At 42.6% G+C, this 21,069-nt stretch overlaps 1 protein-coding gene across 4 annotated transcripts in view; it reads left to right on the plus strand.

Moving 5' to 3' along the window:
- LOC109514751 (diacylglycerol kinase zeta) overlaps window positions 1-21,069 on the plus strand; it is a 67,793-nt gene that overhangs the window by 36,927 nt on the left and 9,797 nt on the right. For 3 of the 4 annotated variants that reach the window (XM_019868111.1, XM_019868110.1, XM_019868108.1), the window contains 12 exons: window positions 635-697; window positions 792-865; window positions 1,329-1,440; window positions 1,578-1,664; window positions 2,004-2,116; window positions 2,235-2,335; window positions 4,547-4,626; window positions 4,765-4,809; window positions 10,725-10,791; window positions 12,465-12,505; window positions 12,595-12,737; window positions 12,852-12,938. In XM_019868111.1, the coding sequence (XP_019723670.1) occupies window positions 635-697; window positions 792-865; window positions 1,329-1,440; window positions 1,578-1,664; window positions 2,004-2,116; window positions 2,235-2,335; window positions 4,547-4,626; window positions 4,765-4,809; window positions 10,725-10,791; window positions 12,465-12,505; window positions 12,595-12,737; window positions 12,852-12,938 (1,013 nt within the window). The remainder of the gene's footprint in view (window positions 1-634; window positions 698-791; window positions 866-1,328; window positions 1,441-1,577; window positions 1,665-2,003; window positions 2,117-2,234; window positions 2,336-4,546; window positions 4,627-4,764; window positions 4,810-10,724; window positions 10,792-12,464; window positions 12,506-12,594; window positions 12,738-12,851; window positions 12,939-21,069) is intronic. The other variant, XM_019868109.1, reaches the window with a different exon arrangement.

Genomic DNA, 21,069 nt, shown 5'->3' on the forward strand with positions numbered 1-21,069 from the left:
ATATATATATATATATATCTCTAAGATCGATTTCACACATAAACAGTCAGACCCGATTGTTTGTCCTCCATTTTATGTCTCATTAGGTTGTCCTGTAAGCTTATAAAATGATATTGTGTGTTAAAAGTGGATATGTCCCATAGAATAGAAATGGGTTGGGCCTACAAACTTGTGCGGGGAAAACTCTCATATCGTTTGACTGTGTGAACTGTAACGATAACGGAATGTCGACAATCATACAAGCAACAATGCTGACGAAGAAGGAAGTGGCATTAAATAAAACAAAAACCCAATGCTGGTTTTTGTACGATAGTGGATTCCCCAGGCGTCAACAAGTGTTTTCCAGAGCAAATATTTTCTAGCCGGGGTTTCCATGTGACAACGCTTCCTCTTCAGAAACACTCTGGTAACATCGGCGCATACCCAGAAGTGCCTCCTCTTCTTGCCTCAGAGCACTAGATGAGATTGATAGCGGGACAGAATCTTAATGTGTGTCGTCTGTGTTGAGATAATCGGGGCAGATCACATGCAATATGACCCAAACTGTTAAATGCCAAATTTTGTATTATGTGTGTGGCCTGTTAAGCAGTGCCAAACGAACACTTATAGATGCATGTTTGTGACCGCCATACAGACGGCATTCTCAGATTTCCTGATGGGAAGTTCCAAAGACCTGTCGAAACACATCCGAGTTGTGGTGAGTAGCTGCCAATCAAGCTGTTGCCTCTTGTATAAAAGCACTGCCGCTCATTTGTGTGTGTGTGTGTTTGTTTCTGTGTGCTTGTCTGCAGTGCGATGGGACTGATTTAACATCCAAGGTTCAGGATTTGAAGCTCCAATGTCTGGTCTTTCTCAACATCCCAAGGTTTGTCACAACAGCTACCACTCTTGACAGAACTTAATTACGTCTGGGTCAGCAACTTCTTGCCCATGAATTAGCTTTGTCGTATTCAAGAACAACCAACGAGTGAAAATTCCACTCGGTAGAAATGCTTTCAGAAAGTATTCTGAACCCCTCTGCAATTTTGAAGTCATTAGAATTTGAATTTATTAACTTCGGTCGTCCATCTTTGGGGCAGCATCATGTCAGTTCGACCAATTCTGGCATCATAATCAGGCCACAGTGTGAACGGCTTACTGACAGACGCATTTTTGGAGAATGGCTGCACATAATGACGTATTTAGTTGTGTCATTTTGCACTTTTTTAAGGGCGCTTCAGAGACCTACAGTAGATATTTGTATCGGGGGAAAAAAAAGCAACTCAAATGATACGACTATTGAGGCTCTGTGTTTGTATGTGTGCGCTTTTGTGTCGTCTATTTTTCAGGTACTGTGCTGGTACCACACCTTGGGGAAACCCAGGTGAACATCATGACTTTGAACCTCAGCGCCATGACGATGGGTACATTGAGGTCATTGGGTTCACCATGACATCATTGGTAGGGAAATAATGGTGTCAATATGTTTTGGGGGGAAAAATAAGTTATCTATTTGCGCTTCCTTGGGTCCCCTCGTTATTTAAACGCCAATTAACAGGAACTTTGTAACTATGACCTTATGTGCCTTTTATATGCAGGCTACGCTTCAGGTCGGAGGTCATGGCGAGAGGTTGAATCAATGTCGTGAAGTAACCCTCACCACCACAAAGGCGCTTCCTGTACAGGTACCCTCCAAATATGTACACAGCCTACCTAGGGTTGTCATATGAAACAAATTCTTTAAAACTCGTTTGAAAACTAACTTATTCTTTGGCTTTTGACTCATGAGACGTGAATTTCAGGTTTACCGTTTTTTGTGCTTTCAACTGTCTTTGTTATTAATTTGTTTATTGTTGTATATATGAGATTTGCAGCGCTTTGTATACAGCGGTGGTTGTTTTTCATTGAAAAAAAATTCAGCTTGACTCTCACAAATAAGGACATTTCCAAGTGCCCCTAAACTTCTGAACAGCCACATGCTTTTTAATACGCTTTCTAATTTAATTTGAATTGTTCATATTCAGGTGGATGGCGAACCATGTCGACTCGCCCCCTCCATCATCAACATCAGCCTCAGAAACCAGGCCAACATGGTCCAGAAAACCAAACGGCGGGCATCATTGCCACACCTCAATGAGTGAGTCATGCGTATTTGAAATGGGAAGGCCTACTTTTTTTTTTTTTAACTATTTCCGAAACAATCGTGAAAATGATATTTTTTCATTGAAATGGACGTGGTCCTCTTTGTATCTCAGCCAACAGCGGATCCCAGAAAGGCTGAGGCTTCGTGTCAGCAGAATCAGCATGAGTGACTATGACGCTCTGCACTATGACAAGGACAAATTGAGACAAGCGTGTAAGGAAACACACACAAATACGCACTATCCAGTCATGTGGCCACTGCATGCTCTTAACGTGTATGTGGGCATTTAAAAAGTGTACACACCCCAGTTCAAATGTCGGGGGGGGGGTGGGGGGTTGTGTTTTTTCATTTCAAAACTACTTCCACTATTAATTTGTGATTGCACCAATGTTCACTCTCTATTAAAACTGGGGATGTGTTGACAATTCTTTGCCCTGTGATGTGTGATAGCATATGAAGTATTTTCATTCCATTCAGTAATTTGGTTTCACTCTAATTGGAATGGAAGGCTCCACAAAAACTTGACAGTGGTTATCTTTGTGTTTAATCCGTATATGACATTTACAAATAGTTGCTTTTACGTGGGAAGATAATGATCAACATTTCCCCAGAACAAACCGGTAACAGAATCATAAGTTTTTTTCTGTGCATTTTTCTGAAATGCCAATTTGAAGCATTGTCTTGTCTTTGAATAAGAAAGACATAAAGACAAATTAATTTTTTTCCATCTGATTATTTGATGAAGAAAATGAACAAATTAATGGATTCTTTATAAATAAATATGTAGTTGTAGCTCTCTAAAACCGAGGATTTTACACCAAATCCACCTGATTGGTATTAGTTGATCACACTCTTGGATGATCGCTATTGGAATCGGAACACTTAAGTAGGACTGATGAGAGTGTTAAATGCATTTTTTTTCTTGAACCTTTTAGCCTCAGTTGGCCTTTTCCTTTTTGCCTTCTTATGCATTTTTTTTCTTGCTTATGTGCTTATGTTTTTTTCACGTGACCGAGATGAGAGATTTGTTGTGCAGAGGCACAGGCAGATGCAGCTGATTTTCAACATGAAACTTCTTGCGCACTCTGATGATTAATATTTTTTGTTGTTGTTGTTGTTGAGTCTGCCTTTATGGCCCCCAATGGAGATGACTGTTCAACAACATGGCGGAAACTAGCGTTAGGCGTCTCATTTTGTTTTAGTGGAGTTTGATCTACTGCATTTCTTAAGCACTGTGGCTGACTAATGAAACAAGAATAGCATGTTGTTGCTGTGTTGACCCTCCCGGGATGGCGCAGCAGGGTAAATAGTGATTATCGTAGTATTTCATCTTCAGGTTTGAATTGGTACTAAAACCGCCTGGTGATTACTGAGAAACGGAGCTATGACTTGAAATTTTCATTTGCGTCTCCATCCAAGCCGGTCTTGCCCCCATCAAGTGTGCTATAATGAAAGATGAGCAGTGCAGGCTCTGCTTGCATTGGTGACGCTTCAAATACATCGAAAGCTTGAAGTCGAGTCCTATTTTGTCATGATTCCCCATTTCGCTCTACATGCGGTTCTGAGTTCTCACACAAGGTGGTGGTGTAGCAACACCGCAAACATGTTGACCGCTTTGTCTCTGTGATTTGCATACAATTTGCATGTGTAGCAGAATGTGCGTATAAATTGAAGAACCATATGAAGGTGATACTGCAGTCAAGAAGCTCATGAGAGATTACAGGATATCTAAATTCTATGTTTTTGGTTCCAGTGCATTATTCAGGATTTATTTTTTGTATTAATTTGTCCTGAATGCCTATACTGAAAATATCTTTCGTCTTGCCACACTACACCAAAGCCCAGATGCATGAAGAAGATTGGGGATTGTTGTCACATCTACTAAACAGCCAATATTTACCAGAGATTCCTGCAGCTCCTTCAATGTTGCTTTTCGGCAGTTTTCTTCTCCGTCGTGGAGGGGCTTCCGGTTCTTTTCAGTGTCACAATTGTGCCATATTTTCTCCATTCGACTCTCCATTGCGCTTTACAGATTCTTTTGTACCCTTCTCCAGACTGAGACCTGTTCAAAAGTGAGATCCCTCTGTCAAATGTGTCGACAAAAATGTCAGCAAAAGCCAACGAGAACATCCGAACTTTATTTGTGGTTAACCTGAGGCACTTTAAATCGTGGCAGGTCTGTGCTGACCCCCCAGTTAACGCAAGTTTTAATGCGATTGGTTAATTCTGAACACAGCCACACACCAGTTATAACAGGGTGTGCGTATTATTGATCACGTGATTGGTTGGAAAGTTTTTGTATTATTTATATCACAAGATCCTGGGATTTGAACAAGGGTGTGTAGACTTTTTTTTTTTTTTTAATTCACGGCAGCTAACTTGCAACCGTTGGTGAGTAATTGTTTGGTGTCTGTGTGTCCGCAGCTATTCCATTGGGACTTATAGTAGTTCCTGGAGACAGCGACTTGGAGACATGTAGAGAACACATTCAGCGTTTACAAGAGGTAAGACCTATGTGGGAAGAGTGGATTTGAGTTCGGGATAGCATTCCTTGCAGTGACATGATGAAGAAAGACTTTTTTTTTTCCTTGAATGTCTGGGCTATTTTCTATGCTGTCCTTTGACTCTTCCTATCTCTCCAGGACATCTCCTTTGTCCACTCTTCTTTGAGATGTGTGGGACTTCAGGTTGGTCGTGGGGAGTTGTTGTGTGTAGTCATTGAGATGTCTGTCGAACTGGTATTTTCATTTTTCCTGATTTTGATTGTTTTTGTTTGATTTTCGTTGCGTACTTTGCGGAGGTTTTTGTCGAGACGCTTAGCCAGCTGGACCGATTAGATGTTGTCGACAAATTAGAAATGTGGCCGTTCAATTCTTCGAGGGTGATGTTGAGTATTATGGAAGTGAGGCACCCCTCTCAGGCTGCTGCTGGGTTGCGGTACCACCCTGTAGTGGTACATTCAGCATGTCATGCACTACTTATTACTCTTTGAGGCTTTGAGTTGTTACTATGGTATCGATCACCATCTTTCCCTTTTCTTCCTTCTCCGTTTTCATCATTGTGGTCCTGAAGGGCGTCGTTATAACACAGTCAAATACAGTACTGTACCTTTATGGCATCTATTAAGCAGCGGTAATGTTTTCTCTGGTGCTGGCAGTTGTTTTTTTTTGTTTTTGTTTTTTTTTTTTCTCACAGAAGATGCAAAGGTTGAAGAGCAATGGTGCTTCTACCGTCCTTCTGTTTGAAGACTGGGTTGGGTTGGCCGTCTCCCCTACTGCGTAGCCAAATACAATCTAAGGCCAGCCTGGCTGCCAAGTCATTGGCTGAGAAACACGTCGTAGTGGCAGTTATAATCTAAATTAGCCCCTCTCTTTTGTAACAGAACGATGAAAACACAGTCTCGCTTGCAGTTTCGGGACTAAGCAAGTCACAACAAAAGTGTTACTTGTTTGATTTCATGTTTTATGGGCGGGCTAACCAAAAAAGGGCAATTTTGCCATTATAATGGACCCTTCGCGAAGAAAAATACAAAACAAAAATGAATTACTGATCTGTTGGCGGCTGTGATGGGAGTGCAGAAATTATTTCTGTCTGCATCTGTTAATTTCATCTCTTCAGATAAACAAGCTGAATTGGCAGTGACTTAAAAAAAATACAAGCCATATTGTATTGAGTAAATGACGCAACTGCTACATTGCAATAATTTCAGTTTCGAATTCCAGGGTCATCACTTTTTTTTTTTTTTCCCTCAACAAAAATTGCAGTTCAACCAACCAACCAGTTTGATCATCCCCTATGCTACTCTCAACCCCGAGAGTGCATATGTGCAGGGTGAGTTAATTAATTTTGTTCCTGGGCTTCTGTCTCAGCAAAAGGAACAACATGTCTACTCCATTTTCAGAAAAAAAAGAATTCCCATCCTGAAATGAAACAGCAGCTATGGATCGAGCCTACTAATTAAGCGTCACTTGCCGCATGTTCTCTCGACTGTAATTTCAGCGATTTTCACGAACAGCTTTGAGATGTGACTTTTAGAGGTTAACTCACCAGTAGCGCACCAATTAAGAAAGATGTGCAAGAAGAAAGTTCGCCAATAGTTCCAACACTTTTTGAGCTTGTTTTGATTTCTGCCTGATTACGGTTTCTTCGTTTTCTGCTTCAGGCGCTGAAACCTTTTATTGTAATAAGGAAAACCTTTCACCCCAGAGCTAAAATTCTCGCCAAAAGGTTACACATGGTCACGGTTGTGATGGCCAGATAACAAGTGATTGATTGACTGCTGAAGGGTTTCACCAAGAGAGATCAACATTTTGCTTCCTTTCCCATATCCTGCTTGATATTCTTTAAAAAGCACACATCAAACGCCTGTGCGCACAACAAACACCCACATGCAAAAACCTGAAAAGGTTCTTCACTCAAGGGGTTGCATTGCACAACATGAAAAGTGCACCTTTTCACAAAGAAATCTGGCCCGAACATTTTGTCCAAGTTATGGTTCTAATAAAGGAATGTGCTGTAACTTATGTCGGAAGTAATACACGTTTTTAATAGTTCTGGGGACTTGTTCAGGTCACAAAAATAAATTAAAAAAAAGAGAGAGAGAGAGAGAGAGAGAGAGAGAAAGAGAGAGAGAGAGAGTCAACTAGGACTCTGTTAGCTGGTACAAAGGAAAAATGCTGGTATAATCCATGACCATATGAATTATTAGGAAGACACATTTTAGCATCTCTATTTTTTTATTTTTTATTTTTCAAAATATTGTACAATCATCGATCGAGCCTCTTAACTTTACCCACTGTATGTCTCTCTTGTATTCTTGTTACCGGTATTGAGTAAGAGGGCCCTTGCTCAAGGCATTGGAACTCCATCAAAGAACAAGAATGTTCTGCTTGTTAGGATGAGTATGATATTACTTTCCAGGCAGGATAGTAATGACCTTACAAGAATGTGTGGCAACTATTTAAATTGGTTGATTAGATGGCTCCGAAGTTATCGCGTACTGCTCACAGCTCCGAGAGGGCAACATTTGCATTGCATCAGGATTGCTGTAGTATGTTCTGATAGATTGACCACTCTTAGTCCTCAGTTCATTTCCTTCAGTGTTACGCAGGATTTTGGGGATGCTCACCAATCGGTGAGCTTGAGGAAAAAAAAAAAAGATCACCGATCCGATCAGAGGATGGAAGAATGTAACTATTTAAACCCCTTGTATAATTTACTATTCAGTCGACCCCTGCCATTACAAAAATGCATTGGGAAAAATAATTAAAATACCAGCAAAGCTTAAAAAAACCCTGATAAACATTCAATATAAAATGAAATATTTGAATTGTTTACATCTCCTGATCTGACCGTAATGAAAAAAAGTGCATGAACTTCTCCAGTCATTCAGGTGCCCGTGGCTTTTGTTTCAATTTTTGCTAACTTGGTTCAACAGCTGTAAACAAATCCAGACACTTAAGTCATCTATGTCTGCCCCCCTTTATTTATTTATTTATTTATTTATTTGCTCGTTTTGGAGGCTGGCTGTGTTGTACAAGTCCCGCTGCCCACCGAGCGCAATGATTATTTTGTCCTACTTGTTTGTCCACTTTCACCTGGCGGGAATGTGACAAATTAGCGCATTCTCAAAGTTGTTTGGCTCCGGTGGAGCTGTACAAAGTTGTCCCCATCTATGTAAACTTTATTGACCTTATATTTGGATTTTTTTTTTTTTTCTGTGAAACTCAGCTGCGAAAACTCAGTGGAAGTTAGCTTCATTACTAGCGTGTGCGCGCCTTCCTCGAGGAACATGAATGCAACCCAAGATGGCAGCAGCAAAACATTTTAAGTCTGCCCAATATCGATCCTTTATCATGTAGCGAAACACTCTGTCAAATGCAACAAAGGCCATTTTCAGAGAGTCCTAAACCTTTACCAGAATGCATTTTACCTGCTACATAAGAGACTGACGTGAGCCCCAAAACAAACAATAGACGGAAATGGCGATCGCCTGGAGAGCATTTCAAAGGACGAATGCACACGTTTGCTATTGTCAATACATCACAGACTTGATGCCGCGAAAGGCGAGATTCATGTAGGTCTATCCGTTGCATTCCTTTTGCTCTCCTAAAAATGTGGTTTTGTCACAGATCAAGTCATGTTTGTCTTCTAAACTGTGTATCCGATGCAGATGCAAAAACATCCGGGAAAGCACAGCTTTTGATCTTTTGTCTCCGAATCATCTTTTGAGATCCAACCAAAACAAATTCAATCCACAGCAAGCAAATAAATTGCCCTCACCCTTCCAGTATTTTCGGAGGTGAGCGCCACGATACGCAGAGACATACAGTATGCAAACAAGCCTCTCCTATAGAATTCAATCGACGCTTGGAGGCGATAGCTATGCGGAAAGCTCTCATCTCCTCGATCTTCCTTCATTTGTGTCCCTTTCGCTGATGCCTGCCTTATCCCCTTTTTATTATTATTTATTAATTTTTTTGTCTGTCTTTCATCTTGGCGGCCCGGGCGGGGCGGGGGGGAGATCTTGCCTCTGGGATTTTTGCAGTGCTGTCATGCTCTGTCACCGCGACTTGTGTGAAGTAGGGAAGGCGGTCGCTGTGCTTTTGACGGCATGCTGGCCCAGCGCCGCTTCCATTGTGTACAGAAATCAAGCGGTGCCTCCCGTCCGTTGCCGTTTCTCTGCCGCTCGGCCATAACCAACGACCAAAGAAAGACACCGGACTAGTTCCGTGGGGTGCTTTTGTACATCGTCAAGGCTTAGCGTCTAATTGTGGGCATTTCGTTTTCAGTATGATTCCATTTTGTATTTTTAGGTTTGATGCCATGTGAATAAATCTTGAGGGTTCCGAAAAATGGATGGATGGAGTTGTTGAGCCTTTGTGTCGCTGTGTTGCATAGCAACCAGAAGGATGCAGCACTGTTTGATCTCTTGCTCTCTGGAGACCGATGATGCTCATCGCTTCTGTTTACTGATGGGATGTGCGGCGTGCAGTCGCTTTGTTAGCAGCACAATGACGTGCGAGCAGCAGTGTTAAAGAATGGCAGTGTTGGATTTGATCGAGCTTTGTCATGAAGTGCTTGGTGTCATCGTGTTGTTTTTAATCTGTGGCTTTCAATTAGGGTTGTAACATGTTGGGAATTTCCAAGGTTCCAAACTTTCCTCCCGAATAATTGGAACAACAATAAATGGCAGTCAAACAGCAGTTGGCTAAATTGCAGGTAGCTTCAATGTCGAAATAGCTTCCCTTAAAATATTGGTTGAATCTAGCAGAAGTTGCTCATTGCTGGAAGAAAGTGGCCAAAGTGCCATAGAAAACGCACGGGAACCAGCGTTGAAGGTCTTGTTGTTATTATTGCTTGACAGCGGCAATGTGCTCGACCTTTTTCGGCTCAAATGAATTGACATTACATCAGAGGAAGAGTCCATTTTTATTATTGAGAGTTAAACACTCAACAGGACTCAAATGTGTATTGAAGTGGGCACTCTAGATGACTGTTTATTGATCCGATTCTTGGATTGATTGGAGCATTTTCTGCCACTGAAGATGATGCACAGCTCCACATCTCACATTTTATTATTTCAATAAGGTGCCCTTGAGTGTTTTAAAATTTTTCTTTCGATATTCTTTTTTTGTTTACAATTTCAAGGATTTTGATGAAGGTGGGCGGCCCGGTGGTCGAGTGGTTAGCGCGTCGACCTCACAGTGCAGAGGTGCAGGGTTCGATTCCGGCTCTGGCCTCCTGTGTGGAGTTTGCATGTTCTCCCCGTGCATGCGTGGGTTTTCTCCGATTACTCCGGTTTCCTCCCACATTCCCAAAACATGCACGGCAGGTTCATGACCACTCTAAATTGTCCCGAGGTGCGAGTGTGAGCGCCGATGGTTGTTCGTCTTGTGTGTACCATGCGATTGGCTGGCAACCGGTTCAAGGTGTCCCCCGCTTACTGGATAGGCTCCAGCACCCACCGAGACCCTTGTGAGGATGATGAAGGTGTACTGGGTGCCATCAAGAGTAGGCCACTAATTTAAATCCAGTATTTTAGATTGTTTTGGTCATATACGTTTATTTATTTATTGAAGGGGAGACATTTTTTATCCATATTTGTTTATGTTAGGTGTGTGTGTGGGGGGGGCACCTTTGTAGAAATCCTGATGTATGTTTGATCAAGTCATTGGTCAAAACAAACAAAAAAGACAAAACACAGAGGAATTTTAGAATGCGTTGTTTTTCTGTAGCTCGCCTTTTGATATGTTGCCTCGAGATCAGAGGAGACGTTGTAGTTTGCAGTCAGGAGCTCATGTTACCGTAGCCGTCTCTGAATAAATCACACAAGGTTTGTAACTTGTAGCCTGCGATCGAATGGGTATCAGAGGAAATGGGAGAGAGATGTTTTTATTTAGACAGAACAGAGTAGTGAGGACTTAAATAAATACGGCTGAGTGTATTGCAGATCGTGCGGCTTTATCTTTCTGAGTCTTTGTGATTTCTGTTGTTCAATGTTTAAGGACGTGGCTGCATGTTCCGTGTGTTTTCCAATTCTCATTCTTCAGCCTCAGATTCTCTTAGTTGAACATTTTCAAACAGTCTGATTTGTGTTTAGGAGGAAGCTGTCAAGACGAAGAATGTTTCGTTGCAGCGATTGTCGCCAAAGTGGTGTTTCCTTGATTGTAAGTGATCATCACTCGTCAATCTCTTCCATTCGGGGTATGAGTTGTCGGTCATTAAGAGTAGGAATTGCAGTTTTATGAATGAAAAGGACAAGCGCGAAGATTGGCACGTCCTCGTGCAGCCTCACGCAAAATGGCTTTCACTAGAGTCCAATCCCACCCTGAAATGATGAAAAACAACACCGATTTTAAACACCGCTTTTGAATTTGTAGATCTTCTTTTTTTTTTTTCTTACCTCGCCTGGAGGCTGATAGAACTTTGCAGCTAAACTTTGCTTAAATGACTCCAAGTTTCATGCTTTCAGCGGCTCAGATGGCTGCCCGAGAGACAGCCCACACAGTTCATTATTTTCACTTGTTAACAGCTTTTGCTTTGGCTGCCGACACGGGGCGTCTGGGAAGAACTCCTGCCTCCTGATACTAATAAACGCTGCCTGGCATGCATAACATTGTCAAACATATTGATTGGACTCCGGTCAAAGTAGTCATCATTAGAGTTAGGCGCTGCTTGTTTAAAACCGGCGGCACAGCGCAATTTGCCTGTGTGAGCTTTCTACTGGCACACACAAACACACACACACACACACACACACACACACACACACACACACACACACACACACGCATTCAGGGAACATGCATGTTGGGTTCATTGAAGAATCTAAATTGCCCCGAGGTGGGAACGTGAGTGTGAATGGTCATTTTGTCTTAGGTGTGCCCTGCGATTGGTCTGTAGTGGACCCCGCCTCTCGCTCAAAGTCAGCTGGGATGGGCTCCAGCTCACCCGTCGCCCAAATGAAGGGAATCTGGCCGTGTAATTGGATAGATGGTTGAAAACCTGGCATCACGCTGAACCCGTGCTTGACATATTTTCTCCGCGGGTGTTCGACACTTTCCTTCCACATCCCAAAATTCAAAAGACTCCAAAAGGGACGACGTGAATGTCCCCGCGACCCTAATGAGGACAGGTGCTGTATAGAAAATTAGCTGGCGGTTAAAACCTATCCGATAAAAACCAAACATTTGCTGTCACTTCAAACCCCCAAATAATTCAAACCCAACTCATATTCACCAGTGAATATGATGAACATGAATTGAATTTTGCGAGGGGCTTTGAAGAAGAACAAAAACATCTCGCCATCAAACATATGAGGAATTCCTAACGAGCTCAAAAGAATCCTTGTGGAATTTTGAACCCCCAAAAAGATGCAGTCAGGATGTGAGCACAACAAAGGAAATGAGATTCGGTGTCATTGTTATCCAGTGGGGGAATAATAAATACAGTGGAAGGAAACCTTGCGCAATAAAACCCGCCTCACTCGTTTACATGATAAAAGTTTGCTACTTTTCCAGCTCGGAGGGTATTTTAGGTTCTAAGGCACCTGATTTCCATGAAACTCGGATGGGGGAGGGGAAGGGGGATACTGTAAACCAAGAAAAGATTATTTCTCTCCATAAATGAGCAAAGAGAATGAGACGGATGTGGCATTTCGTGTCGGCACGTTCTCGCCGGCGAAGATTACTGTATGATCTTATAGAATGCAAATGAGCTCCGTAGTAGCACCTCGTCTTTAATTGCGGCACTCGCGGAGTGGCGCAACCTTTGAGTTATCGAAAGACAACACTTTTTACATTTCTCGTCTTTTACAACAAGTTCTACTTTCTCTCCGCAGCGACAACAGCTGATCGTTTTTACAGGATAGACCGAGCACAGGTGGGTTGATCTCCTCTTTGGAGGCTTTGGTGATGCATTGCCACGTGACTCCTCGGTTCCTTGCCTTGAAATGCCAATTGCTTCATCAGGAACATCTCAACTACGTGTCCGAAATCTCCCACGAGGAACTCTTTATCCTCGACCCGGAATTGATTGTTACAATGACGGTCGGCACCTCCCCAACGGCCATGCCCGACCTGGTTCATCCTTCCCCCCGCTCGGCCGAAAACAGGTAGGTCAGAATACCGCCACTTGTGTGTCGGCCTTTAACACGCTGACTTGACCCACCCCATATAATTTTTTTTAAAAAATTGTCTTAACCTTTTGTTTTTGGGTCATCTTTTAGGGCAAGCAGCTTAGGTCGGAACCCCGATGAAGTGTTTGTCTTCCCTGTGGCTCCCTGTCTTTCTCCAACCTCGCCTTCTTCGAACAAGTAAGGACGTGCTTTCATTTCCGCCTCAACTTTTCAGATTCATTCAAACGCACAGATCCTTATTTCTTATTTCTTGAAGCGTGAAGTTGAAAAAGTCCTTTCCTGTTTTAAGGCCAGGAATATTTCGAGTGAATGCTTTCCATTCAGCTATTATTTCTTTTTGATCGTGCTGGTTCTCATGAGGGGAGCAGGTGAGGTGCAACCTTCTCAACCTTCTCAAACATGCACGAAAACGGGGCCAAACTCACTCAAGGATCGCGTGGCTTTTGCGTGGCGCTAACTGGGAAAAACGGAGCAGGCAAACAGTGCCTAATCCACAAATCCACAAAAATGCTCAGAATGGTCCCAAACTGAGATGCAGAATATGTGTCTCGGTGCGCCTGTGGTATTTGCGCATATTTAAATGATGTCATATGCATATATTTGGTAGAAAAATTGCTCACCTCTATGCAAATGAGCCTCATTGATAAACAACGGCTAACTCACGAGCCCGAGCGCAAATAGCCACACGCAGTTGAGTGACGCAAATAATGCCTCAGAAAAGCGGGTGCAAATTTAGCGCTACTCAGTGGAAACCTATTTTGAGCGAGAGAACGCATGGCCAGAGGAACACGAGGGAACACTCCGACAGGGACAAGACATGTCGCCCCAAATTACGCCCTTCCCACTCCCCAAAACCTCCGTTGACCAAGTAATGATGCGTCAAGAAAAGACAGCAATTCGACCCGGGCCAGCCTGATGACAGTCCCATTTGCGCCTCCTCGGTCGGATTCCCTAGCTCGCATTCTGATAATTTCATCTTTCTATAATAGTAGTCATCATAATAATAATAATAATTTCCTAATGCATTTTTATTCAAAGACGCCTTTCTTGGAACTGAAGGACACTGTGCAGTGTGTTATATTGCATTTAATAAAACAGTAATAAAATATGGAATGAAAGAAATAAATATAATTAAAAACAAAAACAACAACAGAAGGGGCCAAAGCAAAATAACAGGTTCAGTCGGCAGTTCTAAACATATTGACGATTTAAATTAAGCGAATGAGTCTCTTCCGAACTGCCATTAGTCTGCTACTGTGTTCTTGGCGCACAGCTAGCATTTATAATTTGTCATGTGTGCAGTCAGAGGGACAACGGGTGCAAAACTGCACTTAGCTGTCAAACCTTTGAGGGCGTGTTTGCGCCGGGATGTCATTCGTACGATATGATGTGCGAAAAGCACCTTAGGGGATGGAGAAAACTGAGGGTGCAAATGAAGTGCTGTCAACGATCGCTGTTCAGTCATGGTGGATTCGGCCCTTCGTTTTCACCAATGATTGGCCAAGCGTCCACGTATTTTTGTCCATAGACTGTAAAAGAAATGCTGCTTCGGAAGTTTGAAAATGCGTGCATAAATGAAGTCACACTGAACACACGAGCTTTTAGCGGGAGGCATATCGGAGGCTTGAGAAATAAATAACGTGATGACACCCATTCGGAGAACAGAGTACAGTAGATGCTGTGGGATGAGATTGGCCGGCTCACGGTGAGTCGGGGCTGTTGGGATTGTCGAGCCTTTTAGATGGCAAAGCCTGCCTGCGTCAAGTAGGCAGGAATAATTCCCAGCCCTTTTTGTATCTGTGCCTGGGTGTACGCATACACTATTTCCGTGGAGGAGTATACTGTACTCATGAATAATACTGTTTATTTACATTCCTTCTTTTGCTGTGGGAGAAGCAGCTAAATGAAAACTGAATGCGTGTGTGTGTGCGCGTGCGAATGCATTCATGGTTTTGAGCTTGCCCTGCCTCCGCATAAAATGCAACATCTTTTGCACCGAGGCAGCCACATTCATTGGTAATTGAATGGGAGAAAAAAAAAAGTCCTCATGTTCATTTCACCGTGTAATTAAATTAAATCGCGTCATCAAAGTCAAACCCCAGATTTGTTTCAAATCTGCGATTTGACTTGTCTATTTTTTTTTTCATTGTATATCATTGTGCATCCTTTCAAAAACAACAAAACAGAAGCACCCCCAGTATTTTAGAAATGATGAGCTTTTTGGAGAAATAGAACACCCAACGCGAATAAAATGATTTTTATCCAAGGCTCTTTAATACAAGTTGTAAATGTGCCGATGGACCAAGTTGAATCGGACGGACCTTGTAAATGCTTGGAGGCACTGCAGTGGGCCTGGCGGCACAGGTATTGTGCTTACAGAGGTACGATTTGTCCTGCGTAAGCGCACGGGATTTTAGAATTGCTTCAATGCAGAACGCAGGCGGAACAGTATGGGCTCAGAGTGCTTTACTCTTAAAAAAAATAAATAAATAAACAAGAGTACTATGGAATCGGCACGAGCCTAAAAAAAAATCCATATGGTTCGAGCACTACTTTATGTAAAATTTGTGTTTGGTGGTGTGCAATCCCCCCCCCCCCCATGAAACATGTGCCTTGAGTCAATATACTTGTGGTATCATTCGTAGTTTCTGCATACGACAGCGTCCACATTACTAGAAGTGGGCGGACAAGTCAGAATGTTTAAAAAAAACTAAATTGTTGAGGGAGGACTACACTATTTCGCTGGCGCAGCATATAACAACCTGGTTGGACTTCAGCAAGTGCTATGATCTGAGAAAGTTGACATACGGGACAGCATCATATTGTGATCCTAGCGGCGGAATGTATTGGCTAATCTGTGTGCCAGTGTGTATGCGTGTTTGTGTTGGCAGTCTGATTTGCAATCCTGAGTGGATCAAGTGGGCGGATGAGGTGCAGAGATGAGTCGTCCGAGAGGCATTTGTGCACTTTGGAGAGAGAGAGAGAGAGAGAGAGAGAGAGAGAGAGAGAGAGAGAGAGAGAGAGAGAGAGATTGAAAGATTGAAATGGTAATGCGAAAAAAAAAGTTGGAGGGAGAAATGAAATGCACGTCAGAGCTCTTGAATCACATCGTTTGACTGTATTTCGATTCGTGCGCGCGCGCGCGCACACACACACACACACAGACGAGCAGCGTAGCAATTTGCCCACGCTCGGCCAGAGGTGAACAATATCCCTCCCACGATAATTACATCCCTCTCTTAGCTTCTCTCCATCACCCACTCTATCTCTCTCTGACAAACACCTACACGCAAAAACATGTTTTGTTATTTTTTTAGGTTTTCTTTTTTTTCCCTCCTCAAATTTGCCATTGGCGTGGAAATGTTCAAACAAACCCTTCCCGGGTCAAAAAAAGTCCCAGGATATTCGTTTTGACGTATTGACATATAGCGAGGACATCCTATGAAGCAACGGGTGCCTTCGATTTAATGAGGCCGTCTCATTATTTATTCAAAATTGCATTGGGGAAGGTTCCTCTCGTTAATGGACGCGGTGATCCTATAGCGTGCCCTCGGTAGTGTCTGCGGAAGAGCCGTTTTAAGTAACTTTCCTGCTTTCATCCGACTCTGCAGCCAACAAAAATGGCCCTTCACATGCAGTTGCATTGGAATGATTTCGAGACGCTGCCTTAAAATGTAAGAATGCATGCGCCTGTGCAAATATGTACTATATCTCATCTGGCTCCTTTTTTTTTTGCACCGCTGAGTTGTTTTACTTATCCAGTTTCCATGAATAACCTATGGAGCGGAAGAGTTCTTTTTCACCTGCTGCTTAATCAGGAATAGGACATGAAATGTGAATGTTGCTAAGAGATGAAAAAAACAAGAATGATTTTAAAAAAACAAAAAAAGAAAAACTGTTCCCGGTACTGGTAAGTGAATAATAGAGATCCACAACACAGTTTCTGCGGAGGCGTGCAGCGTCGATGTCGCTGATTGCCTGCGGTGCAGCGAGTGACGTCGATGAGGTTGAACCCCTTTCATGCCGAGTTATCAAGTCTTGCACATCAGCAATTGCGTTCATGAATGATTGTGGTGTACAATCTGGTCCTGAATCCTGATGTGTTTTCTGGGATTTTATGAATGTATTTTTGGGGGGGGGGTTTGAAAGCCCCTTTGGATTCACGTGAAACCAAACGGGCTTTTCAAACTCCAGTATTTGGGTGCGTTTGATGACAATGAAAAACAGCTTGTCAAAGTCCTTTTCTACCTTTGAGCAGTGAGATTCCTCGGATTCGATGGAAGCTGTCTGTGGACCGTGGCTTGTGGTGTGAGGCGTGACTACAAAAATGGCAGGAAAAGCCGACCCGGTTCTGTTGAACTTCATTTGGGGGTGACGAGCATGATTGCTGAATGTTTGAACGCGATGATGCTCACAGCCACGCACCCCCATTATAAACGGGGGCGCATACTTATGCAGCCACAGTTGATTAGTTTAACTTTCCGTCTCGGATTTCTTTTTTCCAATCCAGTTGTATATATTATAGATAAGACAAGATTAACGCCTCCGAAACTCAATTCTTTCTCTCCGTGACTCGAGAAGACTTTCAAGTGAGAGCCTTGTACAACCCTGTCAATGGGAATATTGAAAGAGGCATTCAGATAGAACGGTTACGAAAACAACAATGTTTTAGTTGGCGGCGAATAAAATTAACTGCTGCCTTTAATTACAGCTAAGATAAGATAAGATATCCTTTATTTGTCCCACACTGGGGAAATTTACAAGCTACTTGGCTTGAACTAAGGAAACCTCAACTTAAGTGGTGAATTCTTCTTCTTTAGTGGTCAATTGCTTTGCAATTGTAAAATGTAAATTGACAGAGGAAGCACTCGTTGCTTTTTAAGGATTGAGACTTGAAAAAGCTTCCAATTTTTTTTTCCTTTCTGGTTTGCAACTTTACAACTTGTCTTCTGCCCTGGCCTTTGCCTTTCCCGTGAAACTAATCCAAACAGTCTTTCGGCACTGTGAACATTCAGTCAATGAACGTGCGACACGTTTCCCATTGTGCACATTGTGTCAGTTGCTTTCATAACACTAAAAACTGCGCTGTGTGGAAGCCACTCTAAATTCAAAAATCACCTCGTGTTTAGGTGAGAACCTTTGGGAAGGAGTAAAAACATATCTGCCGGATATTAATGTGATGAAAGGAGATTCATATTTTACGCAGGAGACTCAGGTGGTGTAGAGCATGAGTAGAAGTCAGACTTCTGTTTTTAGAGCCATTCTTGCTTTTAGTTTAATGCGTTGCTACTTTTTTGTTGTTGTTGTTGTTGTTTTATTTTTTTTGTTTTCTTGTCAGTGGCTTGATGGGGCTCTCAGAATGCTTATGGAGCAGCTTTTTATAAAGAAAAAGAGACTGACGTGAAATGTCTTTGCTGCTAGTGTCACGCTGTTTGTGAGCAGTGGGTGACGCGACGAGTGTCAAGCCATGGATGTTTTCTGAAACGTCTCAAATGAAAATTGATATCACGTCTTTTTTTTTTCCTCCATGGAAGCAGCACCGAATTATACTCAAGTTACTGCAGCGGAAACTATGGCAGATTTTTAGATCAAATATATCTAATTTTGCATCATACATTTTTCACTGGATCATGGGATTTTGACTGTATTCATTTTTCCACGTGGATTAATTAACGTTGCTGCGGACCTGCGTAGCAATTCGTGTAAGCCAGGAGCAAACAGTGCGTCACAGACAGAATGAAAGTTTGGGAGAATCTCACACATAAAATAAGAAGGTAAAATGTTTCTATTGCATAGCCGAAATGTCTTTCACGAGTGCATGTCCACGGTAAAGTAAATGTTGCCAGCTAATTTAAATATAGGTCGCCACCGCTGACGAGAACAAATTGTAATCCCTTCACAGGTGGTCAAGGAAGGTGCTCGCTCGCTTTATTGAACACAAAAAACTCATCGTACACCACGCGATGGCCACAACAGTTACCCGAGAACTCAATGTGCAGACTGGCTAACCTGAGCAATTGAAAGGTCAATTATACTCTCATTTGCTGACTCCCACATCATTCACCAAACCAGACCACACACATTTAAAGTTGAAAATACTACACTGTAGAATGTGTGTGTGGGGGGGGGGGGAATAATGCCAGCACCTCACATGCATATTTGTATGAGTATTATGCACTTGGATTTAAAATGCTAATTAACAATTGAAGCTTTAAAATACATATAATCATAAAAGAGATATTATGGTCACCACTTTGATGGTTTTACTTTATCACGTGAGCTTTTAGAGTGTAACCCCCACCATATATGAGGGACTACTGTATTTCAGTGTTATGGTCACAATGAAAAAAAAAAAGTCTCCCCTTATCATGTCTGGTGCTTTGTAGTAATCCACATCCAGTTGACTGCGCTCACAAAGCCGGTCGCTGGCTTTGTGGAGGCAAACAGCGAAATGTAAGCCTAAGCTAATCCACCATCATCATCATCATAGTCTTCATCATCATCAGTAATGACGATGACCAGCAGCGGTAATTGAATGCGTTTCCAGAGTATCAAGAGCAGGCAGTGTGATAGGCCTGTGTATGCTATGTTCTCCTGAACAGTTGAAATGCATCCAAACAGTGACGTGCAGTCAGGGGAGGCAGGGGAGGCTGTGCCTCCCCTGTCATCATGAGAGGAAAAAGAAAGTATTCATATTTGTACTCTGGACAATGATTTTGGTGTGGTTCTTAATGCATTTTGACCATTTTTACAGTTAAAAAAAAAAAAAAATTCACAGAAAATTTTCTGTATTTCCTGCTTCGATATACGGAGGCGAGAGGTGAGGCATGGACAGTCGTTATGACACAAATCCACAGGGAAAATGTTTGCCTTGGGGCAGCCAGTACTGCTGCCTCAAGGAAGGCGGCGATAGTGAGCAGCCCGATAGCCTTGCCACCAGCCAGGTCACGGTGAACTCTAACCCGTGTGCAAAAAGTAAACAAGATGTGTGCTGTGCGATGCTACAAGCTGTCATTTCATTTCCAAACGAAGACATTTTTCAAAGCTGGGCTTTCAAACAAAGCAGGAAATCATAAATAATGGAAGACCGACGCCAGAACTACCTGGTTTGCTTCAAACGATGGGAGTCGGGGAAAAGACGTGAAACTACTCGCTCTTTTCAAACGCAATGGTGTACACATAAAGACCGGCTTTGTGGCTGTGCTATTTTAAAAAAACGTCTTTTCTGCTTTCCCTGCCTTTTATTCTCAAAGAGTGAGTCTGTGTGGACCCATATGGAATTTTGTGACTTGAAAAACTTACCAAGAAGCCTTGACAAACATGAACGATGAGTGCCTCCTCAACCCCAACCCTCACTGCACGTCACCGCATCCAAAACATCCGCATTTATCTTGGCTCGGGCCGTTCTGTCTGCAATTTTTTTCCTCCCGCTCATTAGCGCGACCAGCCTAGCGTGTACCTTACCTCTCGCCCAACAGGATAAGCAGTAGATGGATGGAGGTTTATTAAAAATAGTCGGTGATTAATGTCGTTTTCACCCGGCTTTTCAATATTAAGTTCAACCCCGCACGTATCGTTTCCACGTTTCGTACACAGAGGCGTGCTAATTTCCGGTTACTCGTCTTAACATGTAACGATAGCATTGATATGCTCAAACTCTTTAATGATTCTCTCCGTGTAATCTGTCATTAAGTTTGCTAACTTAATGTTATGTCATTAAGTTTGGTAACTTAATGACACATGCTCTTTCTGATTGCTCAAGTTATCCAAGTGTCAGTGAAGCAATCGAAGCACCATATCTGACTTAATGAGACGTTTGCCGTTTCGCGGGACCTGTCGGGGCCGTCTGTGCGGAGACTCGCATGCTCAAGTCTAACGTCCTCGAAAGAAAAACAACACACACACACACAAAATAAAATAGAAAGCCTTTATTATCACGTTCTATTGGGCGGATACAGCAAAACTGAGGTGACGAAAACACGAAAGACAACCAAGAATGATAATGCCAAGCATATACTACTAATTGTAGGATGAGGATAAATAACCCTGAGAGTGAGTGAGAAAGAGCTCAACTGCGTGACCTGCCTGAATGCCAAGCAAGGAGAAACGGAGAGAAATACGGACACGGCTACCATGTATTCCTCTCTGCGGGCCATCTGATGGGCACTGTCTAGAAAAAAAAAAAAATCCTCTCAGACCAGATCCCAAAAAGTTCGATGAGCTTCTTCCATTCTTCTGTAATCGCAGTGTGTCACAATACCTCGTGTGTGTTTGTGTGTGTGTGTGTGTGTGTGTGTGTGTGTGTGTG

Source organism: Hippocampus comes, unplaced genomic scaffold, assembly GCF_001891065.2.
Source record: "Hippocampus comes isolate QL1 unplaced genomic scaffold, H_comes_QL1_v1.1 scaffold157, whole genome shotgun sequence".
Lineage (NCBI taxonomy): Eukaryota > Metazoa > Chordata > Actinopteri > Syngnathiformes > Syngnathidae > Hippocampus > Hippocampus comes.